The 26475-nt window shown below is 51.2% G+C and overlaps 1 protein-coding gene across 1 annotated transcript in view; it reads left to right on the top strand.

The window, feature by feature from the left end:
- Window positions 1–26475, top strand: part of Cngb1 (cyclic nucleotide gated channel subunit beta 1) — a 53654-nt gene that overhangs the window by 14269 nt on the left and 12910 nt on the right. Inside the window, exons 10-22 of the mRNA XM_069992284.1 lie at window positions 144–288; window positions 926–1004; window positions 5992–6081; window positions 6565–6601; window positions 12402–12564; window positions 13126–13233; window positions 15635–15792; window positions 16583–16741; window positions 18700–18908; window positions 19897–19947; window positions 20295–20381; window positions 21078–21142; window positions 22289–22411. Of these exons, the coding sequence (XP_069848385.1) occupies window positions 144–288; window positions 926–1004; window positions 5992–6081; window positions 6565–6601; window positions 12402–12564; window positions 13126–13233; window positions 15635–15792; window positions 16583–16741; window positions 18700–18908; window positions 19897–19947; window positions 20295–20381; window positions 21078–21142; window positions 22289–22411 (1474 nt within the window). The remainder of the gene's footprint in view (window positions 1–143; window positions 289–925; window positions 1005–5991; window positions 6082–6564; window positions 6602–12401; window positions 12565–13125; window positions 13234–15634; window positions 15793–16582; window positions 16742–18699; window positions 18909–19896; window positions 19948–20294; window positions 20382–21077; window positions 21143–22288; window positions 22412–26475) is intronic.

Genomic DNA, 26475 nt, shown 5'->3' with positions numbered 1-26475 from the left:
GCTGTGGGGTGGCCAAGGTTCTCTTGGCGGGCAGGGGCCCAAGCCTACCCGTCTCACCTCACCAGCAGCTCCACCTGTGTCCATCCCCCCTCCATGCGTCCCTCCCCCCTTCTCCCCCCCTCCACGTGCCCCCCCCCCCACAGTCAGCATCCTCCCCATGGAGCAAGTAGAGCCTGACCTAGTCCTGGAAGAGGTTGATCCACACTGGGAGGACCCGCAGCAGCACAGCAGCCCCAGCCCTGTTCTAGCTTTTGAAGAGGAGATGGAAGTTATAGTGGAGATGCCCAGGTGAGGAGCCAGAGCAATCCCAGGGTGGGAGAGGGGTTCTTATTTGAAAAGTGACAGGCCTGTCATGTGGAATCCTAAATGTATGAGAGTATGGGGCAGAACCAAGCCAATCTCCCCCAGGCAAGCTGCCCTCTCCCCATGGGTACATCATCTATCAGCTTCTTGTGCTGTGTTCTAAGACAGTCTGGATACATGTGGGCATACCTCTCTCTCTCTCTCTCTCTCTCTCTTTTCCCTAGAAAAGATAACATGTTACATGTGCCTATCTGCACCTCCTTGTTTTCACTGCTGCATTGTATTCCATGGTAGACAGAAGCCAAATTACCTCCCAGGGGAATCTCAGGATCTCTATTCTCACAGTTGATTCTTAGTGACAGCTACTCAAGCTGGGAGGTTTGGGGCTTTCAGTCCCATGAGCTGCATTACTAAGATGGGGAAACTGAGGCTCAGAGAGGCTTAGGATTGACCTAGATTACCACCCAACAGTGCAGAAGGCTGCAGAGAGCCTGGGGCTGCTCTGGTGGGACTCCCCAGATCAGGTCAGGTCCCCCGCATCAATGACATGCTATAGAGAATGCTGTAAGCAGTGGCTGTATTTGTTTGTGGGTGCTCACTTCCTGAACTCACCCTGACTCAGGGAGCTGCCCCGGATTCAGGAGGAGAAGGAAGATGAAGAGGAAGCAGAGGAGGAGGAAGAGGAGGAGGAAGAGGAGTTGATGGAGCCTGTGTGAGTCACTTATCCACCTGGCTAAGGGGTGTGGGGTGGGGATAGGGTGTTACAGTCAGGGCTTCAGGCTTCTAGGTAGCACTGCTGCTTATATGATTGATTGATTGATTGATTGATTGATTGATTGGTCAGTCGTGGGCTTGAACTCTGGGCCTGGGTGCTGTTCCTCAGCTCTTCAGCTCAAGGCTAGTGCTTTACCACTTGAGCCACAGTGCCACTTCTGGTTTTCTGAGCAGTTTATTAGAGATAAGAGTCTCACAGACTTTCGTGCCAGGGCTAGCTTTGAACTGTGATCCTCAGATCTCAGCTTCCTGAGTGGTTAGGATTACAGGTGTGAACCACTGGTGACTGGCTATATGATTTTTTTTTTTTGTACTGAACTCCTGTCCTTGGTTTTGTGCTCTGTATGCCAAGCACTGGCCTAGAGCCACAGTACCTCCAACACACACACACACACACACACACACACACACACACACACACACACACACACACACACACACACCCCTATACTGACCACACACATGTTCTCAGATCAGTGCACACAGGTGCAGGATCTCCATGTATACCAGCTCACAGATACAGATGTGCAACATACCATGCATGTACGCATGTGTGCATGCACACGGCTACTCATGTATACACTAGCATGTATCTGCAGGCCCCACCCTTGCCCTGTGCTTGGGTCCCGGAGCACATGTATACAATTTTCCACAAATCTTCAGGCACACATGTTCAGGCAAAAGTTCCTGAGTTTAAAACTGAGGGAACTATGGAGCCCCAGGCCCAGAAGGAACAAGGTGCTGTGGGGACAGAGCCAGCATTCCTGGGCCACTGCCAGAGGGCATGAGGCATGGGGCAAGCTGAGCTGGGCTGCTTCTGCCTGGGGAAGGATGCTCTTGGCCAGCTTTGCAGAGGTGCAGGTTACTGATGACGTCAGGGCCCTGGTAACGCCACTGGTCACCTAGCAACCTTGTCTCTGCAGGCCGCAGCTGGGCTTTTCCTAGCAACCACAGCCTTGTGGTCCCCACCTGGCCTCCCTGGGGGCGGTTCTGCCGTTCCCTGCACATCCCCTCAGTGAGATTAGAAGCAGGAAGGACTGATGGCTCGGCTGCCATCTGAGCCACACTGGCTTAGGAGCTGCTTTCCTGGTTAAGCTGGGGTTGTCCAAGTCTCCACTTGTATGTGCCGACCCTGGGCTTGGGGTGAATGTCTGGGCCCCCAGGTGAAGTCCTGCAACATGGGCATCCTTGCTGGCAGAGACAGAGATACCCAAGTAGGTGGTTGCTTCTGCCTATGGCCTGCCTGCCTGCTTGCCTGCCTTTCTCCCTTCCTCCTTCCCTCTCCCCTTCTTTCTTCTTTCCTTCCCTTCTTTCCATCCTTCCTTCCCTCCTTCCCTTCCTTCCTCTCCCCTCTGTCCTCCTTCTCCCCCATTCCTTTTGTCTTTTCTTCTCTCCCTCCCTCCCTCCCTCCCTCCTTCCCTCCCTCCCTCCTTCCCTGGGGTTCTACGGCTAGAACCTACTGAAGGTATGTGGGAATTTAGTGGGTGTACAGTGTACTGGGACTGTGGAGGGAATAGACTGGAAATGGTCACAAGCTGGCTACAGCTAACCCCAGCTTCAACCCAGGAGCTACAGAGCCTCCAGGAAGCCCTGGACCCAGTTTCTGTCTGCTGCTGTTTGAACATCCCTAGGACTTGAGAATTCTCTAGAAGCTGATAGGCTGCTGGGCTGAGGGAGGGTAACAGATCTTGGGGATATTGACCAGGACAGTGCTGGGCTTAAGTACCTTGCTATTTGAGACTGAGATGTCCCATCCCTGTTACCGCTCCCCTCCCATCGGTCAGGTGCTAGCCCTGTGGATTGCTGCCTTCTCTGGGATTAATAATGACAAGACCAATAATAAAAATAGCTGATCAAGCCATGCACCAGTGGCTCACGCTTGTAATCTTAGCTACTCAAGAGGCTGAGATATGAGGATCACCGTTCAAAGCCAGCCTGGGCAGGAAATTCCATGAGACTCTTATCTCCAATAAACCACCAGAAAACTGTGATTCAAGTGGTAGAGTGCTAGCCTTGAGCTGAAGAACTCAGGGACAGTGCTCAGGCCCAAAGTTCAAGCCCCATGACCACCACCAACAACAACAAAAATAGCTTATCATCAAAGAGTTACTTGGAAGACTCATCAGAAAGTCAGAATGGCAGGTTTGGTTACAGACCTCCCACTTCACAGATGAGAAAACTGAGGCTCAGAGATGATGCCCTGCAGGTCAAGGGCTGCCCTGCCAGGAAGGATGGACCTGAGGTTTTGTCCCAAATCATGTTGGCTCCAAAGTAAACAGTTGGTATTGCACATAGGAAGTGGCTTCCAGTGTTAGGAGAATCCAGAACAATCCATCATGGTGTTTTTGTGGACTTTCCCACTCAATTTCACTGGTCCCTCTGCCCTCATTGAAATAAACCAGGCTGCTCAGGCTGGGGAATCCTGCCATCCTGGGAGACAGGGCAGCCTTTGGTGCCCAGAGGACTTGCCCAAGGCCATGTGGTGTGCCTTGCTGGCTGGATACTGGGAAAAAGAGGGTGCTGGGGATCCTTTAGCAGGGCTGCCATCTGGGGCAGCAGGCTGAGCTAGGAAGCACACTGTATTAGTTTAGGCCTCTTCATGCTTACTGTCTGTGGAGGACAAGTTCTTTTTGTTGTTGTTGTTGGTCGTGGGGCTTGAACTCTGGGCCTGGGCACTGTTCCTGAGCTCTTTAGCTCAAAGCTAGTGCTCTACCACTTGAGCCACAGCACCACTTCTGGTTTTCTATTGGTTTATTGGAGACAAGAGTCTTTCTTGCCTGGGCTGGCTTTGAACTGCGATCCTTAGATCTCAGCCTCCTGAGTAACTAGGATTACATGCGTGAGCCACCGGCGCCTGGCAAAGATAAGTTCTTGATAGTAAGCACAGTGCCCCAAATGTCTCAGGTCCCCATGAGAATGTTTGTTTCTTTGCTTGTTGTTTTTCATGGTGCTAAGGATCAAACCCAGGGCCTCTTGCATGCAGGGCAAGTATTCTAATTTCTTTTCCAATCGGACACCAAAGAAACACTTTTAGATAAAAGAAACTATTGCAAGATACAATATTAACATGCTGACCTATCAATCTTCATAGAAAGCCAGTTGTAAACATGATTGGGAATTTATATTTTTAGGGAGAAAAGGACCCAGGAATTATGCCAGGCATAAATGTGGCCTATTTTTGTGACTGAATCTTTTAGAAGATTGGGTGGGGCCTATTTCCCTGAAAACCCTGGCCCCCTGCAGAGCCATGTCTATAGAAGAGAGCTAAGAGGAGTCAGGCACTTGGATCATTAACCCCTCATGTCATGTGGGATGAAGTAGCAGCACAGAACTTCAAGCCCACAGCCTAGGGCCCTGAGATGCCAGTGTCTTACCCAGCTTCATTTGCCTGGGCTGTGTGGCTCAGGACCCACCATTAGACCTCCCCAAGTCCCTGTTTTCTAAGCTGACATGGGTTTAGCTGCAGCCCTCATCTCTCAGGGTTGCTTGGATGAAGTCAGATCCAGGGGTAGCCTGGTGGGCACAATGCCTGGCACACAGCCCCCTGAGAGACCATGAGTTTGGGAGCATTCTGTTCCCAGTCAGTAGGTTGCAATCCATGCAGGCTACACTTCCATCTCTACCTGCTCACCCACTTCAGCAGGGGACGGAGCCTTGGCACTATCCAAGAGGATAGACAGGTCAGATGTTCTAGGTAGCAGACATGAATATTCCTCCACGACCCCCTTGGTGACAAGAGTCTAAGGTGGGTGGGAGCTGGGGCTGTTAGGTAGCAGGCCTCAACCTAACTCCAGAAGTCACAGGAAATTCAAGTATGGTGGTACATACCTGTAACCCAAATATTCCAGAGGCCGAGACAAGAAGATTTTGAATTCAAGGCCAGTACCTACAGATATAGGCTCTTTTTTTTTTTTTACAGTTACATGGTAATATAGAGACATGAATCAGAATGATCAATATTCAAATATCAGAAACTTCCATTTCAAAAAAAATGTACAGTGAGCCAGGCACCAGGGTCTCATGTCTATAATCCTAGCTATTCGTGAGGCTGTGATCTGAGGATTGAGGTTCGAAACCAGCCAGGGCAGAAAAGTCTGTGAGACTCTTATGTTCAATAAATCACTCAGGAAAAAGCTGGGAGTGGTGCTATGGCTCAAAGTGGTAGAGTGTTAGCCTTAAGCACAAAGAATCTCAGGGACAGTGCCTAGGCCCTGAGTTCAAGCCCCAAGACCAGTCCCCCCCCCAAAAAAAACCCCACAAAAACTACAGTTCAGGCTTCTCTGGAAAGTCAGAAGATATGACCCTTCCCTCAAAGACCCGTTCAAAGTAGGTCAGATACCACCTTCAGGTGGGTACAGCTCTCTATTTGCCCCAGTCCTTGCCCTGCCCCTCCTCATCTCTCCTGTATACTGGCAGGGATTAGAAAAACTTCAGCAAGTATAGTGTGGCTCTGATTTATTTCCTGGCATTAAAAACAACCAAAGCCTTGGCCCAAGGTTTGTGTGGCTTAGGACAATTTGTGGTATGACTTTGGCCTGATCAGTTCACCTCTCTGAGCCTTGTTTTTCTTACATTCCCTGTCCTATCTGTCAAAGATGGTGGCCTGGAGACTGTGGGAGGAGATGAGATATATTCTGAACATCTGTGGTGATCTATGGACAGAACCTCCCCCCACTGTCACCCACACTCCTCCTGGCACATGCCACGCCCCTGATCCATTCCATGTTTTCAAATTGTCATCCTTGAGATCCAGCTCACATGCCACCTCTGTGAGTGGGATCCAGCCCTGTGCACTGGATATGGCTCGGGCCTGGTCTTGGGCATCTCTAGGCCCAGCTCCTGGCCAGAGCTCAACCTCAGCAGAACTCAGGCAATGTCAAACACTCTAACCCTTTCCTCTACCCCTGGCGTGACAGTGTCCTGCTGGATAGCTGCTTGCTGGTACAGGCGAGTGTGGACCAGAGTGGAGTAGACGGGACAGAGCTTCAGACAGCATCACTGCAGGTAGGAGAGCCGGGCTACTGGGTACCAGGTATCCACATCAGCTCTGCCCCACACACTGCGGTTACAGGGGAAATTCAGTTGGTGAGATGCCCACAGGACAGAAGCAGGGTGGAGGGTCCTGCCGTGTCAGGGTCAGACAGTCAGGAAGGGCGTTGGCCATGGCGGGTATCAGGCGAGCTGGCCTGGATTCTACTCTCTCCCTTCCCTACTCTGGGCCTCTGTAAGCTACTGGTGTCAAAACGTGCTGCAAACACCTCCCAAGGGTGCAAGAGGGCCCCAGAGGGGCCAGTACACTATGGGGTTCTCTTCTGGGGGCCCAGGTCTGGCTGAATGGGGAGTCCGGCAGGGGTCAGGGCAGGAGTGGCCTGGCAGGGCCTGAGGGGCTGGGCAGGGCAGGAGCAGAGCTAGGGGTGGACACCTTGAAGGATGGGATCTGAGCCGGCAGGTGGCAAAGGTCCAGCTTCCTAACTTGTGTCTCTGCAGGAGCTGCAGGAGGAGTCCCAGGCCAACAGCTCGGCAGGTAGGTGGGGCTGGGGAGGACTTCCAGGCTGAGGGTTGCCTCTCCTTCCTCCTCCTCCCAGTCTATGTGCGCTCCCCAATCCCCCGTCCTCAGTGAAGCCAATCCTCCGTGCCCTGGGGCCACGTGATCATAGCCACACATGTCTTTCATGGGTTCTGGGGGGAAGGGCTGAGGCCTAAACTCCTGGCCGGGGAGCCCCACTGTTCTGGCCCTCAGTGCAGCCTCTTCTTCTGGGGGAAGCAGCTTTAGGTACTGGCTCAGTGAGGGTTCCACTCAGCCATCTCCTTCTGAGGGGCAGCGGGACCAGAGGCTGTGTACAGTGGGACGTCCACCAAGTCTGTGCCCTAGGTCCTGTTTCTGTGGGCTAGATGTGGCTTCTGGGCCCTCCAGGCTGCTTTCAATGGTGAACTTGGCTCCTTGGGTCAAGTCTACCCAATCCTGAGAATTTCAGGAATGGTGGCAGAGTGTGGAGGGGGGGGTAGGAGAGCATTGCGGGGTGGGGGGTGGTTACAGGGCAGCCAAACAATGGCTGGGTATTTACACTCCCTTGGATGTCAAGCCCTGGTCTGGTTTGGAGTCCCTTATACCGCTTGTACCCCATTTTTCAGATGGGAAAAGCTGAGACTTGGCCAAGAAGTCAAGAAAGAGCTGTTTCATTCCTGGCCCTTCTCCTTCTCATAGCTAATCCGGTGTCTTCTCTGAATCATGACTTCCAAATCTAGAGAAAGGGAGTACAGTATCCCTCTCCAGAGCAGGGGAGACAATGTATCCCAGGTCCCCAGCCTGGGCTGGTCCTGAGCCAGTTGTCCTGACTCTGAGTGTCCTGAGCTTGCTCCTGGTTTGTTTGTTTTATTTGTGTGCTAGTAGTACTGGGACTTGAACTCAGGGCCTCACAGTCTCAAGTGAGGTTTTTTGGGTTTTTTTTTTTGGCTTGCTACCACTTGAGCCACAAGTCCACTTTCCAATTTTTGGCCATTAATTGCCTGAGCTGTCTTTAACCCAGATCCTCAGCTCTCAGTTTCCTGAATTTTTAGGATTGCAGGTATGAGGCCAACTGGGTTTTTGGAAAGTGTTCTCTGTTAGCTTGAAGATTTATCTGTATGAACCTACCAGGTCTGTGACCTGCTGCTGGGCCTCCATGTAGATGGGGCGGGCCGAGGACTGACCCGCTGTGGTGGAGCTGCCTCTGCATGCTTCTCCTTCCCAGGTGATTTAGAGAGCGTCTCCCCAAGGAATGCTGAGACAGCCATTTGTCCATCGCTATTCAAGGCACAGGCCTCATCCGGCTGCTTCAGCATCCTCTGGGAGCTGGTTAGAGACACGGAATCCTAGCTCCCACCAGCACCAGCTGGTTTGGAAATGGAGTTCACTCTGTGACCATCTGCATGTCCCCCCCCCTCTCTATTTGTGCCAGTCCTGGGGCTTGAACTCAGGGCCTAGGCACTGTCCCTGAGCCTCATTGAGCTCAAGGCTAGAATTCTACCATTTGAGCCACACCACCACTTCCAGCTTTTTCTGAGTCTCACAACTTTTCTGCCTCAGCCAGCTTTGAACTGCAGTCCTCAGATCTCAGCCTTATGAGTAGCTAGGATGACAGGTGTGAGCCACTGACATCTGGCTGGGTGACATTTTTCATGCTATGTTCCAGGGATGACAGTGATTCCTCAAGCTGGGCCTAGTGGTGCATGCCTGTAGTCCCAGCATTTGGGAGGCTGAGGCAGGAGGATCGTGAGTTTGAGGCCAGCCTGGGCTACATAGTGAGACCCTGTCTCACAAACCAATAAAAATAAGCAATGCTTTAGACCTTGGCAGGGCTGCTCTGTGCGAGCACTGGAAAGGAGCCCCACTCATGCCACTTTTCCACCTCTGCTCCTGACTGCAGCCCCCAGGGTCACACCTCTGCCTACCTGAAACCTTCTGGCCCCAGCACCATGGCTAACTCAGGCCGAGATATGCAGCTGAACCGTCTAGTCCAGGACCAACCTCCTGGCCAGGTGGCCCCCAGGCCTGCCCCCCCAAATCTGGCAGAGCATCTCCCCAATGTGCCCAGCTACCGCCCCCCAATCACGCGTATCCCTGTCCTCGTCTCCCGGAGAACGGCCTTGTCCAGCTCCAGCTTCGCCAAGGAGAACAGGAGCTCCATCCGGCGCCTTGGTAGTGTGAGCCCCACCCCACCCCACGGCCCTGCGCTTCTGCATGGCTTGAGCTGACTTCCTGCATGGCAGCAGGGGCACGGTGGAGGACCTGGCCTTGTGCTCAGGGAAAACCTGCTCTCTTCCTCAGGCCTTCTTCTTGTTTTCTGGTGGTGACCTAAGGGGCTTGGGCCCCCTTTTCCTTGTGCCTCAACTCCCACCATTAGCAATTCAGTATTTGATTTACACTTTGCTTTCTGTGAGTCATGTTTTTAAAATAAGGCAGTCCCTCATACTCTAGTTTAAATAAGCCACTCAGATCTTCAGTCCATGAAACTAGGGCAAGAAGCTGGTAGAGGGTCAAGGCAATGAAAGAAGGGAAATAGTGGAACAATATGGTGCCCACTGCAGATAGAATCTCCTGACCTGAGCTTATGAGTTTGCTGGGGGCTAGACTTTGTGCTTGACAACTCAGATTCAGGACAGTGAGAAGTCCCTGGTACAGGCAGGAGGGCCGGAAGGGGCAGATCCTCAGATTCACGGGCCAAAGGAAGGCATATCCCAGTGTTCCCAGATGGCCTTGAGGCTGCTGCTACTGCTGCTCACGAGGGGTTCCAGCCTCTCTCTGCCTTAACTCCAGTCAGCCCTGTGTACTGTTCCCTTTGGAACTGGCCGTTAGTTTCCTCTGGCCTTGGGCAGGGCTGGCCTCTCAGGTGAAGCAGAGAAAGGAAGAGACCCAGGGCTGTCTTCTCTTCCTACCTCTCAGTGGTCATGGAGGTGGGGTGAGGTGACATTTGGACTTAAGTGAGGATGCCCATCAGGTCTCCATTTCCTGGGGGGCAAGCCTTAAATCTCCATTCACCCCTGCAGACCACTCTCACTTTTCAGGACCAACTCTACCTTCATTTGCTTGCTGCTTTGAGACACTTTTTAAAATCACTAATTGAATAGGAAACTAGAATTTATTGCCACAAATAGAAGACCTACATAGAAATGACGGTAAACACAGAGCTGAGAATCCAGGTGAGGTACAAGGGGCCTGCCAGGGGTTCCTAGCCTTAAGGGGGCTTTGGCTGTAACTCAGGGCCCCTAGCGAAGGCCCTGGGGCCCTGAGCTGAGACCTCACTGGCTCTGAGGATCCAGAAGAATTAGAAGGTGAGTCAGGGTCTCAGTCTGCTACCCTTTGTACCTGGTCTATGTGGCTAAAATCTTCCATGTCCTCTCTGGGCCCTGGGGCTTCCCACATTGGGGGCCAGTGACTCACCGAGGCAATGGCTGATGGGACCACAGTGTGACGTACAGGATTGTAGGTACCCCAGGCAAGGACATGAAGAACAAGAAGGCCACTCCCGCTTCGGTGACATCGCCTGGCACCTGTGGAGTTGGGGCAGGGGGACAACATTTCCAGTGATCTCAAGGTGTCCCTTTCCCTCTCCCTTGGTGTCCTCCAGACCTGCGCCTGGCTGCTCCTGGGTATGCTGGGAGGAGAGGCACTGACCCAATCTTCGTGCTGTAGGAGCCTTCTCAACATCCCTGTGCCTCAGTTTCCTTATTCACACCATGGGAACAAGAATAGCTGGAAAGGTCAAAGAGTTAATATAGATTAGCATAGAGGTACACACCTATTGTCCCAACCAAGCAGGTAGCTGAGGCAGGAGGATCTGCTAGGTTCATGAGTTTGAGAGCAACTTGGGCAATATAATGAGACCATGTTTCAAAAATAAATAATAGGGCCAGGCATTCGTGGCTCACACTGGTAACCCGAGCTACTCAGAAGGCTGAGATCTGAGGATTGCAGCTCCAAGCTAGTCCAGGCAGAAAAGTCCCTGTAAGACTCTGATCTCCAGTTAACCACTCAAAAACCAGAAGTGAAGCTGTGGCTCTAAGTAGTAGAGTGCTAGCCTTGAGCAGAACAGCTCAGGGACAGTGCCAAGGCCCTGAGTTCAAACCCCACGACCGACAAAATAAAATAAGCATAATTAACATCTATAAATTACTTAGAGTTTAGTAAAACAAATCCCATCCTTCAGATATATTGGAAGTGCTTAATCATGGAAACATTAGTCTCTAAGGTAATTTAATAATGTATTACTGTTCTTTATGTTCCTAATGACTTTATTCTGTCTGTAAATCTGTAAATAATAATAATAATCTCATTTCTATTTTGAGCTCTTTATAGGGCGGGGAAATGAGAACCAGTCATGGGGGCTTTTCTCTCCCTCTCCTGGGGGTGGGGGTAGGAGGGAGGTTGCAGGCCTAACCCAGGTGGAGGAATGGGTGGGTAGAGGAGCACTCTCCCCCTCCCCCAGGCTCCTAGACAAACTTGCAGCCCATAACACTTCCTGTGTCTGGGACCATGCATCCCTTCCAGGAGGCTCTCTTGGAGCCTATGTGAGAAACTGCGGTGGGCCTCTGGCCTCCCCTTCCAGTTCGTTTTCTCCATGGCTGCAGGGCTGCCAGGTGAGAGCCCTTCTGTCTTATGTCCTCCTCAGAGCCTGGAGTCTCTCTCTCTCTCTCTTTTGGCCTGAAACTAGAACTTGAACTCAGTACTTGACACTTTCGCTCATTGGCTGGCATTCTACCAACAGAGCTACTTTTCCAACCCCAGTGTCCCTTAACATTAAAAAAAAAGTCTTTATTGGGCTAGGAAGGTGGCTCAGTGGTAGAGCACTTGCCTTGCATGCATGAGGCCCTGGGTTTGATTTCTCAGGATCACATAAGCAGAAAAAGTCAGAAGTGGCGCCGTGGCTCAAGTGGTAGAGTGCTAGCCTTGAGCTGAAGAGCTGAGGGACAGCACCCAGGCCCAGAGGTCAGGCCCCCTGACTGCAAAAAAAAAAAAAAAGTCTTTATTGCTACTCATCCTCTTCCCCAGAGGGCTTAGCGTTCAGTAAACAAGAGCCCAGAGTCTTGAGGCCCCTACTCATCAAACTAGAAAATAATAAGCAACTCTATAAACTGCTGGTTCCTTCCTGAGAAAAATCCCAGATGCAGCCATTTCCATGTGCTGTGCCAGGCCTGTGCTGGCTGCCACTGGGTGGTCCTGCCTAGGTGGGTGGGGGTAGGGGCGCCAGCCCAGCCCCCAGCATCCTCTGAACTTGGACTTGAGGACCTGTTCCAGGCACAGGCTCCCCGGGGAGGCCTTGATTCTCAGGGAGGTCTCAGAGGTCAGGACTGGACTGGCTGATGAATTCTGGGGGTTCCAAGCACCCAAATTGGGAGTAATACATATTGCTAAAACAGGCTATTGTGCTTAATAGAAGGAAACCTTGAATGTCTAATTGAGACTTTGCTCTCTCCTATAGTAGGGAAACTGAGGCTCAGGGAGGAGAAGCATCTGGCCCAGGCTGTGCTAAGCCAGGCCCAACCTTTGCCCCTACCTCATGCCTTCTGTGCCTGCAGCTCACTGCTGGTCTGCATTCTTCTAGTCCAGGCAGGACTTTGAAGCAATTTCAGTGGCATCCTTGCTTCTCTGTGGCTGGTGGTCGTTGGGGTGTGGTGGCACTCAGGGGCCTGTGTACGGCATCCTGCGCCCCCTGCATGCAGCTCTCCCGTGGGTTTCCTTAGCAGACAATGCCACCAGAGGCCTTCCACACGTGTGCCTGCCTCCGCCAGGCCCCAGACCTGGCTTCTCTCTCTCTCTCTGACTCTTCCTCCTTCCTCTCTCCCAGTGCCGGCCACAAATGAGCACCCAGAGGTGCAGGTGGAAGACACTGACGCTGACAACCACCCCCTCATCGCTGAGGAGAAGCCCCCCTCCCCTGAACAGCTGCCACCTTCGCCTGCCAAGTCTGACACCCTTGCTGTCCCTGGATCGGCCGCGAGCACTCACAGGTCCCCCTCCCCCTCCCTGCTCTCTTGGGCTTTTCTTGGGCAGGGCCTGGAAACCATGCTGATGAATGAAAGCACTAAGTTAGTCTTCATTGTATTAGATGGATAACCAAACCTGGAGCTCAATTTGGGACTTGCCCAAGCTCAAACCATGAGCTGGAGCCTGGGTGCCAAGGCCTTGCTCCGCGTGTGATAGAGAAGGGGGCAGGTGTGACTTCAGGCTCAAAGTAGAGGGTTGGGATGTTCAAGCTAAGACCTGACTCAGTGATAAGCACCCCATTATTTAGTGAGCTGGAATCAGTCCCATGTTATACAGGGGGAAATGGAGGTGGCTCAGAGAGTTTCAGTGATATTTGAAGATCTAGGGTGCAACCCCCCGGAGTCTGCCTGAAGCAAACCACAGAATGTGAGACTGAGGACCCCAGAGTGCTGCACCCCACTCTTTTTCTGGCCTCTCCCCTCCCCTTCTTCCTAAGGACTGGCTCTAGGTGACCTTCAGGGTCAAGGTCAATCCTGGCCCGCCCTTGCCGCAGCTGAAGGCCCCTGGATGCCTGCATCCTGCAGGAGGAAGCTGCCCTCCCCGGATGATGAGGCCGAAGAGCTCAAAGCACTGTCACCAGCTGAGTCCCCGGCGGTCGCCTGGTCGGACCCCACCACCCCACAGGAGGCAGAGTGAGTAGGAGCCCAGGGTAGGAGGGGGTGATGGTCTGGAGAGGGGGCAGACGGGGGAGGAGAAGGGATCGTGGAAGTTTTGGAATTCCACACACGGCAGACAGTCAAGGGTTTTGGAGCGGTCCATCTGGGTGTTCTTTGCAGGCTATTCCTGCTTGGCCAGGCGTCCTAACACTTATCAGCTGGGTGTAGACTCAGCCAGCTTGGTCCACACCAGCAGTGTTCCTGTGGGGTCACCAGGCAGATGACTCCCTGTAATCAGCAAGATTACAGGGACCCAGTGGGTCCCAACTTTTTGGGGGAGGAGGGTAGTACTGGAGGTTAAATTCAGGGCCTTGTACTTACTAGACAGAGGCTTTACCACATATCCCTAATCTTTTCTGCTTTAGTTAAATTTTCAGATAAGGTCTCATGGCTTTTTTATTTTTGCCTGAGACCAGGACCCCCATCCTCCACCTCCTACTAGCTGGGATGACAGCTGTGAACCCCACAGCTGACTTATTGTTGAGCTAGCAGCTGTTGATTGTTTGGAGGGAGGGCAGTACTGGGATTAGAACTCAGGTCCTCATGCTTTTGAGACACATGCTCTGACCACTATGCCACATCTCTAGTCTTGTTTTCTACTGGTTCTTTTTGAGGTAGGGTCTTTCTTGCTTCCTGTCTAGTGTATTCCTGGGTCCAATCCAATCCACTTGTTTTAAGCTCTGTGTCATAGCAAATAGGAGCATACCATCGAGTCTAGCTCTCCATTAAGAAAGACTCTCAAAACTTCCTTCCCTGGGGTGGCCTTGAATCATAATCCTCCCCATTTCAGTCTCCCAAGTAGCTGGGATTATAGGTCTGAGCCACAGGCATCTAACTAAGGTCTTACTCCCTCCTACACCCCTTTCCTCCTGCCCCATGATTGTCTGGATCTCTATCAGGAGCTTGTTTAGAATGCAGAATCCCAGGCCCCACCAGGCAGGACTGGATCAGAGTCCCAGCTAGTGACCCAGGGGAATCCACATTCCCACCTACTCTCCTGCAGGTTCCAACCAAGGCCATGTGTTGGCCCAGTGGTTAGAAACCACGGCAATGGCATTGGGACCTGGGTCTCTGACAGCTTCCCAGACTGGGCCAATGGGGAGGTGTTTTTCTGAAGGGTGTGAGTAACCTCGTTGACATCCCCATCATGGAAGCCGGCCTGGACATCCTGTCATACTGCCTAGCCATGTCACCTGCATCAGCCACAGGAGACGGCACTTCTGCCTTCATCCTTCTAGTCTTTTCTTCTCTCCTTAATTTTATGTACTTGTATTCAACAGAGGCATAGACAGTTCAGAAAAGAAAGAAACCCCGCAGCCTCAGATAGTTCAGTTGTCCTGTTAGCACATGGGGGTCACGTGTTATGCAGTAGGCTAGGGGCCAGGGTTTGGATTTATCACCAGAAAATGTGTCAGGAATCAAGTACAATAATAAAAATACCCTTGAGATTGCATAAGGAAGTCAGTAGGGAGGCCATATGTTCACCAGCTAAGCTAAGCTACCATCACAAATAGACCCTAAAGGGCCAACAATAAGGTGTTTCCAATGGCATGGCATGTAGTAATTGTTCATTTAGTCAGTGGAAGGCACTGCTCCATGGGCTCATTTAGGATCCCAGGTGATGGTGATCCCACTGGCGACTGACAACTAGGAGAGGAGATCCCAGGCCTCTCTTCATTAAGAAGGCCAGAAGTTGTACATCTCCTGTCTCCCCACCCCTGTCTGCTCCCCACAATGTCAGTACTAGGATTTGAACTCAGAGTCTTGTATTTCCCAGGCAAGCACTCTATTATATGAGGCATACTCCATCCTTTTTCGCTTTTGTTCTTTTTCTGGTAGGGTCTTACACTTTTGCCTCACATATATCTGGGATTATAAGGGTGAACCATGCCTTTCCAGGTCTCTTTTCTCTTTTTCAGCCTATGCATAAATGTAAACGCATGTGAATTAGGACCTACAGTGTGTCTGTGCACTTTTTCTGCCAGCCGTTTCCTAAATTCTAAAGCAGTCCGGTTTCCCTCTTTGTTCTGCCCCAGATGTGTATCTCATGAGAACCTCAGACCAAGTGCCCCAGTCCTGTTTCACTGCACTCTCAGCAGAGTTCAAGAGTTTCCCCCTGAATTACCAGCGGGGCGAATGTGTTTTGGGAACTGCCCATCTGACCAGGCGATGTGGCACATTTTCTAAGAACAAGGCTAGAGCAGCTGGGCGTGATTTCCCTCAACTGACAGTAGAGCGAGTGGGTCAACAGTATCAGCAGAGGCAGAGACAGGATTGTGTCCTTCAAGCTTGGATAGAAGCTGAGGCCCAGCTCTGGCTGGGGCAGGGGGTCCTCTCCCCGCCCAGTTGCTGAGAGAGATGGGCCTTGTCTTCACAGTGGACAGGACCGCGCAGCCTCCTCGGCCAGCCAGAACAGTGCCATCATCAACGACCGGCTGCAGGAGCTGGTGAAGCTCTTCAAGGAGCGGACGGAGAAGGTGAAGGAGAAGCTCATCGATCCCGATGTCACCTCGGATGAGGACAGCCCCAAACCCTGTGAGTGGGAGTGGGCACCCATGGTGAGGTTGCCTGAGGGAAGGCCCTACTCCCATCCTGGCCCAGCACCTAATGGACCCGTCTGCCCCTTCCCCTGGTGGTGGGTGGGGCTCCTGGTCTTGCATGTAGTGTGTCCCCAGCTTGCTCTGGATGTGGCGGTCTCATTGCCTAGAAGCATCAGTGCCTTGATGGGGCCCCCTGAGCTTTGCCTTTCTTCTGTCCTTGCCTTCTGAGACAGAATCCCTAGATAGCTCAGCTCATCTCCAACTCTGGCTCCTCCTGCCTCAGCCTTCCTCGTGCTAGTATTACAGGAGGGTGTCACCGAGCCTCAGGGAAATGCTTCCTTTCTTTCAGGAGACGGGGAAGAAATAAGAAAATATGCTCACTTGTCAGAGACCTTTTAAGTCTTTCCAAAGAAGTACGGGGCCTGGGAGCTCACAGTGCCCTTGGTGGGTCTAGCAGATCTGATTTACAGTCCTAAAATATAAACATCATGAGGAACTGTGGAGAGCAGAGCCCTTATAACCAAGCACCAGCATCATAACATGCAGGGATCCTAGCCAGGTCCACGTGGAGCCAAGATTCTAGCCCCACCAAGAACTAGGTCCAGGTTGATCACATGTACAGCAAGAGAAACTGAGGCACAGTCTGGGTCGCTCCCAGGTAGCGCGTAGGCTTCTGCACATGGAACTCATGGCTGGTTGAGGGCGAGTCCCTTGGTTCTGGCTCTGTAGGCAGGACCTTGGTCCCTGTAACCTCCACCCTGGGCCTCCCCAATGTCATCCCATAGCCCCAGCCAAGAAAGCCCCCGAGCCAACCGCCGTGGCAAAGCCCCCTGAGCCGGAACAGCCCGAGGAAGAGGAGCACTACTGTGACATGCTGTGCTGCAAGTTCAAGCGCAGGCCCTGGAAGAAGTACCAGTTCCCTGAGAGCATCGACCCGCTGACCAGTAAGGATTCCCCCCCACCCCGGCCCCGTCTCAAGGCAGCAAAGCAGGAGGGCAGGGGTGTGAGGGCTGGTGGGGCGGGGTCTAGGAGGCCTTAGGGTCATCACCTCTTGGAGTTTGGTTTTTTTTTTCCAAAGCACTTGTACACCTTCTTACTTGATTCTTAAAACAGCACCAATGAAAGTCCCTGGAGTTACAGTGTAAGAGCACACCCATCTTACAGATGCAGAAACCGAGGCACAAAAAACTTTGCCAAGTCTTCTCTATTACCACACTTTCTAGACCCCTGATCTGAGCAGGGGAGGGGGTGGATTCTACTTAGAGCCCCTTCTCCTCTTCCTCAGGAGTCATTTTATAGGTGAGCAGCACCTTGCAGTTCAGACCTGCTGCCCTTACCTGGCAGTTTCCTGTGACTTTTGAGAAGACCCCGGCAAGCACCCCACGGGACCTTCTCAAGGTCATACAGGAAGTCATTTAGGGGGCAGGACTGGTATCGGTGGGCTTCTAAAATGACAAGTGACCCAAAGTATCCATCCACATACCTATCCATCCATCACCTGTTTGTCCATCCATGTCTCCATCCTCTGTGTATGACTTAACACTCTATTTACTAAGACAAGAGATACATTGTTAGAAAATCTTCAAAGAAGCTGGGTATAGTGGCTCAAGTTTGCAATCCTAGTTACTTGAGAAGTGGAAATCAAGGGATTGTGATTCAAGGCCAATCTGGGCATGAAAGTTCACAAAAGAGTCCATCTCAGCCAATGGCTGTGCAGAGTGGTACACTTGTGTACCAGCCCCCAAAAAAGCACAGGTAAGAAGGTTGAAGGCCAGGCTGATCCAGGCATAAAGCCAAACAACAAAAGGGGGCTGGAAACATGGCTCAAGTAGTAGAGCACCTACCTAATAAACATAAGGCCATAAGTTCAATTCCCACAGTGATCAAAAACAGAAAGAAAAACTTCAAAACAAGTGAAAGTAAAAGGGTTTCTACCTCACTGTCTTTTGTCTAATAATAATGTCACCATAGCCTCTCCTCAGAGTGCTTGGAGAATTAGAGTCTAATGGTGACTTACAGTGTCCATCTATCCATTGTTATAAATGTGCTCTCCAAGAACCATTGGAGTCAAGATGATAGACATGAAAATAAAGAATTGTCTCAGCAAAATTGACCTCTGCAGAAGGGTGAGCCATCAGCCAAAAATCTGGCAAGCAAGCACACAGAGCAGGCGGGCTGTTCCCCTATTTATCCCTAACACAGCAAGCCCCTCTGCTGATTGGTTGAGCTCAGGTTCACAATCCACTCATGATTGGCTCATTTGAATAGAGTAAAATGTACTTACATAAGGTGACTTTAAATAAGATTAGCAGTAGACAAGTAATCTCAAAAAATATCTGCCTCCTCTGCTATTTCTTGAACAATCTGAGGTTTGTCTTCTGAAGTCTTAATTCATCTTGGGGAAAAAAATAGTTTAAAACCTTATATTTCAAAAATCCTTCCTTATTCCAAAACAGTTCCTCTTTTCCTTAACAAGAGCCATGCCACTAGGCCAAAGCAGGAATTTTTAAGCAACACACGTTGTTAGAAAAGCTTTTTCTCACACCATTCATCCATCCATCCGCCTGTCTTACATGTGACAAAGTTCCACTGATGGTACAGTTGAATAGCCCTTCTCTGGTGGACCTTCTAGCACATTCTTTTTTTTTTTTGTCGGTTGTGGGGCTTGAACTCTGGGCCTGGGTGCTGTCCCTCAGCTCTTCAGCTCAAGGCGAGCGCTCTACCACTTGAGCTACAGCGCCACTTTCGGTTTTCTGGTGGTTTATTGGAGATAGGAGTCTCACGGTCTCTCCTGCCGGGGCTGGCTTTGAACCTCGATCCTCAGATCTCAGCCTCCTGAGTAGCTAGGATTACAGGCGTGAGCCACCAGCGCCCGGCTAGCACATTCTTGCTCTCCCCTCAGACCTGATGTACATCCTGTGGCTGTTCTTCGTGGTGCTGGCCTGGAACTGGAACTGCTGGCTGATCCCCGTGCGCTGGGCCTTCCCCTACCAGACGCCGGACAACATCCACCTGTGGCTGCTGATGGACTACCTGTGTGACCTCATCTACTTCCTGGACATCACCGTCTTCCAGATGCGCCTGCAGTTTGTCAGAGGCGGGGACATCATTGTAAGTCACGTGCAGGCAGCGGGGCGGGGGTGGGGGTGGGGGAAGGTATAGACCTCAGGAGCTGTGACAATATCAGTGAGTGGGGATATTGCAAAAGGAGTTTCTTTGTGGCTTATTTTTGTCTTACATCTTCCTGTTCAAATCACACACATAAAATCCATTCACAAATGAACTGGCTGTGGGAATCACCTGAGAGAATGAAAGATAGGAAAGTGGTCCAGAGACTGGTCTTTAACACAGGGGTACCTGGTTCAGATCTCAGCTGCACCACTCAGTTGAATGAGACTTCTCTGAGCCTCGGTTTGCCTATCTGTAGAGTGGGGGTCGGTAGGGTTCCCCACACTGTGCAACCTTGCTGTGAGAACCAACATGGGATGTTGGTGGCTGCTCAGCTCAGGTAACTGCCAGCCTCCAGCATATCCCGAGGCAACTGCAAAGCCAAGTGACTGCACCGCTGAGACCCACGCTGGAGCATCACTCACCAGAGAGGCCAAGGCCCTCACGGAGACTTACTCTAAGCAGGCAGCACTGTTTCCACCTCCTTGTGCAAATCACTTTCTAAAATTGCACACCGAGGGCTGGGGCTGTGCAGTAGGGCACCTGCTTCACAAGCACCAGGCCCTGGGTCCCATCCTTAGCAGCATGGAGGTAAAAAAAAAAAAATTCCACACTGGCACACCTGCCCAGCTGTATGTAGACAGGTGAGGGAGCCTCTAAAATGACTTAGAGGAAAGAGGATTCTTTGGCCAACCTTGGTCCTGGCCTGATAGAAGTGTGGCCCCAGTGGCCTGTGGTCCAGAGAAGAGCTGCGTGCTGAGCGTTAGCATAGTGTCCTGCAAGACGTGAGCATCTAGATAGCTGGTGACCAGGGACCTTCGTGGGTGGACCGTGACTCTGGTGGGAAGGAATTTCATCTGCAAGGAATTTCATCATGGTTCTCCTAGGCCAAGCTCTAACACATTCACCACCATTCTTCCATTCCTTCCAGATGGACAAGAAGGAGATGCGGAATAACTACCAGAAGTCTCGCCGATTTAGGGTATGTGCTAGATATGTGGGTGTCATGCCTCTGGGGAAGCTGCGGGGTCTAGAGGGGCCCATGTGATATGATGCTGATATATGAGGGAATGTTGGGGCTAACTCCCTGGGGCTGCCCTCCAGCCTCCAAGTCCCCGCAGGCGGTGTGGCCCTCAGCGGCCACTGCTGTGTGTCACCTCAGTTTCCGCTGGGGGCCACAAAGGGCCGTGTTGGTGGGATGCCTTGTCTGAGGTCTCCTGGGGCATCCAGTTTTCCATGGAAGGTGCCCTCCCCCCATCCTTCCCGCCTCTCCCCCTCAACCATGGGGTTCTGGTGGTGACACACTGTGTTGTCCCATGGGGATTTCAGATGGATCTGTTGTCCCTGCTGCCCTTGGATTTTCTGTACTTGAAGTTTGGTGTGAACCCCCTCCTTCGCCTGCCTCGCTGTTTGAAGGTAAGGAGGATGTGGGGCACAATGTCCCCAGTGGGTGTCCCATGCATTAGTGGGAGTTTCTGAGGTATGTACCTCAGGTTTGTTGACACAGAGGGGCTGTTGTCACCTAGTAGGCCCTGGCCTCCGTCCCTAGCCCTGGGGAAAAAAGGTGGGAGGGGGGACAACTCATACTTCCAAAGTAAATAAGGAATAAGGTAATTACATAAAGTGACCATCGTATGGGAGGAGCTTGGCAAAGAAGAGTAATTCTTAGTATACTTTTATTATCAGGAGTAAGGCTTTGAAGGGCACAAGGGAGAAGCATTAAGGCTGCTGTTTCTCTAGAACATGTGTTTATTTTAATTTCAATTAGTTAATTAACTTCTTTGTTTATCTAAATAAACATTCAAAACAAGGCCTGGGACCCAGGTACCACTGAAAGCTTCGTGACAGTATTGGGAAGGTCTCAGGGTCTCCAGGCTCTGCAAACTGACGCCATCACGTGTCATTTCTGAGGAGGCATCAGAGGAGTGTCCATGCCCCCCTCCCACCTCTTCCCTCCAAGGGCTGAGGGCCTCCGGTTTGAGCAGTCATTGTCCAGCTGCTGCCCCCTAGGGAGGAAGGGCTTTAGTCCTGCCATGGTTAGGACCAGCTGGGAAGTTGAGGGCAGCGCCACCCACAGACAAGGCTACCCCTGATGCCTTCCTCTTCCTCCAGTACATGGCCTTCTTTGAGTTTAACAACCGTCTGGAAGCCATCCTCAGCAAAGCCTATGTTTACAGGTAAGACAGAACCCTCCACCACCTCTCCTGACATGTATACACATGTGTGCATAGCCCCCCCCACATACACACACATGCACACACAATACAACAGCATCCAGCATTTTCCACCCCCTGGCCTTCCCTTCTGGCTCCCCTACCTCTACCACCGGAAGCCAGGCCTATTCTTGGCCAGGATGTTTGTTTTCAGAGAACCAGAAGGTCCTGTTTCCCCCCATTGTAAGAGGACACAGGCAACTTGACCTGAATCGCTCCCAGCATTGGTGTCAGCCCAGAGAGCTGACAATCCTAACAAGGGGCGGGGGGGGGGTTGCTCTGTAAGAACACAGAGGCCACGCTCAGGAAACAGGCGCCTTGTGCCTCTCCTCTGGCCCGGTGGCCTCAGTGTCATCTCCCTGCCTGGAGCTCTCTCCCAGCTGCGCCCCTCACCACAGGCATTCGTCCACAGGGGCAGCTCAGCTATCCCAGGCCTAGTCCACCCTGACTCCTGACAATATTTTGATCAAATACTACTGTTCCTAACTAGCACAACCTGAAGTATAAAGAGCATCTGGGGGCAGGGCATGGTGGCCCATACCTATAATCTCAGCTACTCAGGAGCTAGAGCTGGATTTTGGTTTGAAGCCACCCTGAGCAAAAGTTAGCGAGACCCTATCTAGTTGTTCACACTTGTAATCCCAAGTACATAGGGAACACTAGTAAGAAGATGGAAACCCAAGGCCAGCCAATTATCAAGATCCTATATGAGGGATTGGAGGTGAGACTCAGTGGGTAGAGTGGCAGCCAATGAGCAAAGTGTCAGGTACCGAGTTCAAGTCTTCATCTCAGAACAAAAAAAATCCTATATGAAAAATAGCTAAAGCAAAACAGTAGAGTCGTGGCTCAAGTGGTAGAATGTCTGTCTACCAAAGGTGAAGTCCTGAGATCAAACCTCACTACTGCCAAAAAAATAAAAAGCATCTGCTAAGGCCTTTCTAGTTCTTCCTTAGTTCCACTAGCTGGGTGTTTACCCCCCTGGGAGGCTGGCAGAACTACACAGCTCCAGCAGGGGAAAGCTGTGAGTGGCTGGTCCCACAGTCCTTCCCCTGGCGTGAGCCATCCTAACAAGTCCTCTCACCACTGCCTTTGTACTCCGCCCCCTCCCAGGGTCATCAGAACCACCGCCTACTTGCTGTACAGCTTGCACCTGAACTCCTGTCTTTACTACTGGGCATCAGCCTACCAGGGCATTGGCTCCACTCACTGGGTGTACGATGGTGTGGGAAACAGGTGAGCTGGCCTGATGCTCTTGTGTGCCATACGCCAGGGCTGAAAGGGTCCTGGGAAGGAATCTCAGTTGCCAAGGCAACTTTGCTCCTAAGGAGTTGCTGACACATTAAGGTTCAAGGGCTTGGTCTCCACATCTTCCTATGCTAAATTTCCTGAGCCTATGCTATTTGCCACACAGCAGGTTCATCCCTGAAGGAGACCTGCTAGAAAAATCCATTCCACACCCCAAAGTCTAGAAAGCATGGCAAGTACACTGTCCAAAGTGGTGAGAGGACGAAGGTTTACATTTATCAGGTGTCCTGGCACCATGATGAAATGGGTGGCTACCAAAGCTATGGCTAGAAAAGCTTAATGATGAAGTTGGGTGAGGTTATTCACATCTGTAACCTCAAACCTTGGGAAGGAGAGGCAAGAAAAAACATTGAGTTAGAAACCAGCCTGGAGAGCTGGGAAGGTGGCTCAGTGGTAGAGTGCTTGCCTTGCATGCATGAGGCCCTGGGTTCGATTCCTCAGCACCACATAAGCAAAAAGAAAAAAGCTGGAAGTGGCGCTGTGGCTCAAGTGGTAGAGTGCTAGCCTTGAGCTGAAGAGCTGAGGGACAGCACCCAGGCCCAGAGTTCAGGCCCACTACTGGACCCCCCTGAAAAAAAAAGAGACCACCCTGGACTACATAGCAAAATCCTATCCCCCCCAAAAAAAAGCTATCGGTGACAAAAATCTATATAATAATACATTCTTTTTTTTTCCAGATTGGTACCTTTTTTCAGATTTCTAAAATTAGAATGTATGTTATAATCCATGTGCACGTTTAAGTTAATACCTAGTTTTCATTTTTTGATGGTACTGGCATTTGAACTCTGCAGCTCAGCCTTGTACTTGCTAGGTAGGAGCTCTACTACTTGAACCATGCCCACAGTCCCAGTTATAGTTCCAGAAGAGTGTCACATTTTTTTCCATGGGGCTGGCCTTGAACTGATCTTCCTATAGCCTTTGTAGCTAGGGCCACTATACCTGGCTAATTTTTTTCCCTAATTTTTTTTTGAAACTGCAATCCTTCTAATTTCCACCTCCAAGGAGCTGGGTGTAAGCCACTATCTGGCTTTAATACTTACTTTTGTAAGTAAGGGCCCCTCAATCCCCTTCAAGGACATGCCCCAATGACCGGAGGACTTCCTATGAGGATCCACCTGGGGCCAAGGCTTTAACACAAGGGCCTTTGAAGGACATTTCAGGTGCCAACCACAGCATCACTTCAAGTGGGCCTGGGCTGTCCCTACTAGTGACATAAAGTGCCTGGACCACCTGTCCACACTCTGTCTACCTCCAAGTGCTTGCTTCCAGCTGCATGGGAGACAGTGGATCCTTCACAGCCAAGGTGACTTTCTTTTCGGAGTGGTCATTCACCAGAATGGCCTCTTCTCAGGACCAATGCCCAACCCGGCCACATGGCCACAGCTATCACTTCTGTACTGGGCCTGCAGCTAAGGGAACTTATGTAAAGGACACACATATGGAGATATCCTCAGGATCTGTAGAATCCAGGCAGGCATGAAGTGAGTTCCTGACATCTACAGCAGATGGAAGCTGTCTGGGATGGAACCAGTGTCTGATACTCCTCACCACCAATGTTCTGTTCCCTGTTCCCCTCTGCTGAATCCATCCCCATTCCTGATCCCTGGCTCTTCTAGACTATCCACCCATCTGTCCATCCATTCACTCATGCACTCATCATCCATCCATCCATCCATCCATCCACCCACCTATCATCTGTCCATCATCCATCCTTCATCCATCATCTATCCGTACATCCATCTATCTGTTCATTATCCATCCATCCATCCATCCATCCATCCATCCATCCATCCATCCATCCGCCTATCCACTCATCCACTGAGCCCCTCACATGATAACAGAGAGGATATAAAGTCCCTTCTACACGAAGGGCTGAGCACCAGTTCCGTGTCAAATCTACCCTGTTGAGCTTGGTGGGGAACTTATTCTTTTGAGACTCAGTGTTCTCTTCTACAAAGTAGGGGATAACACCACATTCAGGATTCTTTGTCAGGAGGGAGAGGGACTGAGACACGGTTTCACTGTGTAGCCCAGGCTGGCGTTGAATTTGAAATCCTCCTGCCTTACCTTAGCCTCCTGAAGGCTAGGACGACAGGCACTTCACATTCAAGATAAGCTTTCCAGCGTGTGCCTAGACACTGGCCAGTCCTCTTCCCCCCACCAGCTGTGGGTATGGTGTAGCCAGCAAGGCAGGCAAGGGTTATTATTTGGTAGCCAGCATGCCAGAGAAGGGCTTCATAACCTCTGGTCCAGAAATTTCAACATCCGGTAGTGCGAAATTTAGAAAATGTAGTTCTTTTTCAAAAGTTGTGGTTTTTTTTATTTTGCTTTAAGTGGTACTTGGGTTTGAATTCAGGGCTTTGAGCTTGCTAGGCAGGTGTTCTACCACTTGAGCCATGTCCCTAGTCCTTTTTGTTTTAGGTTATTTTTCAGATAAGGTCTCAAGCTTTTTGCCTGGGTCAGCCTCCAACTGCAATCCTCCTATCTATCCTATGCCTCCAGCACAGCAGAGACCATTGGTATATACTACCATACCAGGAATGACACTGGCTATTTGTGTGTGTGTGTGTCTGTGTGTGTGTGTGTGTGTGTGTGTGTGTGTGTGTGTGTGTGTGTGTGTGTGTGGTGTGTTGTGGGGCTTGAACTCTGGCTTGGGTGCTGTCCGTGTGCTCTTCAGCTCAAGGCAAGCGCTCTACCGCTTGAGCCACAGCACCACTTCTGGTTTATTGGTTTAGTGGTTTATTGGAGATAAGAGTCTCACAGAGTTTCCTGCCAGGGCTGGCTTTGAACCGTGATCCTCAGATCTCAGCCTCCTGAGTAGCTAGGATTACAGGCATGAGCCACCGGTGCCCGGCTACTGGCTTATTTTTAAACTACAATTCTCCCCAGTTTCTATCTCACAATTAGCTGGGATTACAGGTGGGAGTCATCACACTTGGCCAAAGAATTTAGCTTTTCAAAGGGCCAGTTCTTGGTTTTGTTTCAATTCTCATGGGGATTCACATCCAGGTACTTTAAGAACCTGCTTTCCTGGATAGGGACAGGGCTGGCAGCCCTGGGGAAAGCTGACAAGGAGGGAGGGGAGGAAGGATGGAGCTGCACTCTGGGCTCATCTTGGGAGTTCTAGATGCTTTGCCTTGGGAAGGGCACACCTCACTGGCAGCAGCCTTCTTCCCCTATTGTTCATCAATGAAGTGTAAACAGGGAGAGGAAATACCTCAACAGAGCTGAGAGTGCAAGTAATAACTTTAAAATGAATGACCATTGCTTGTTGGGTGCTTGCTCTGGGCCTCAGTTTCTGCAAATGCTGCAAACTCTTCAGCTTTGACTTTGCCTGGCCTGAAGCACGTAGGGAGGAACTCACAGGTGCAGCACAGGGGACTCTAAGGTAGGCCACCCAGTACAACAATCCTCCAACTAGGAGTGGTAAAGGGACGCCAACGTTTGAGGACACAGCTCCTATGCTTTCTCTGTTCATGGCCTTGCTACAGTCCAGTCCTGCTGTGAGCCAGTGGCTCACCCCTTTCATCCTAGCTAAGCAAGAAGCTAAGATCAGGAGGACTGAGGTTAGAAGCCAATCTGGGCAGAAATGTCCCTGAGATTTGATCTTCAAAATAACTAGTAAAAAGTAGATGTGTGGCTCAAAGCACCCACTAAGAAAGCAAGCTGAACAAGTATGAGGCCTTGAGTTCAAATCCTAGTTCAAACCCCAGTTCAATGCCCCAAACACACAAACACCTAGACCCCCATGCCCTGTCCAATGGTTAGGAAGATCAAAGACGGCTCTGTTCAGCTAAAGGTTATTCTCTACGCCCTCTGCTGGCCAGAAGCAGTATGATAGGGACCTGACCATCAAGCTGGCCTGTTGTCCTGCAATGTCTAGGCAACAGATGACCCTCAGGTGTAGGAAGGCAGATAGCCCTGACCAAAGCCTTGTATGCAGAGCCCCCCACCCCAGCCTCTAACAACTGCTTCTTCTGGGGCACTCAGTG

This window comes from Dipodomys merriami, unplaced genomic scaffold (assembly GCF_024711535.1).
Source record: "Dipodomys merriami isolate MVZ:Mamm:240054 unplaced genomic scaffold, mDipMer1.0.p SCAF_41, whole genome shotgun sequence".
Classification (NCBI taxonomy): domain Eukaryota; kingdom Metazoa; phylum Chordata; class Mammalia; order Rodentia; family Heteromyidae; genus Dipodomys; species Dipodomys merriami.
This window is presented reverse-complemented; position numbering and strand designations above follow the sequence as displayed.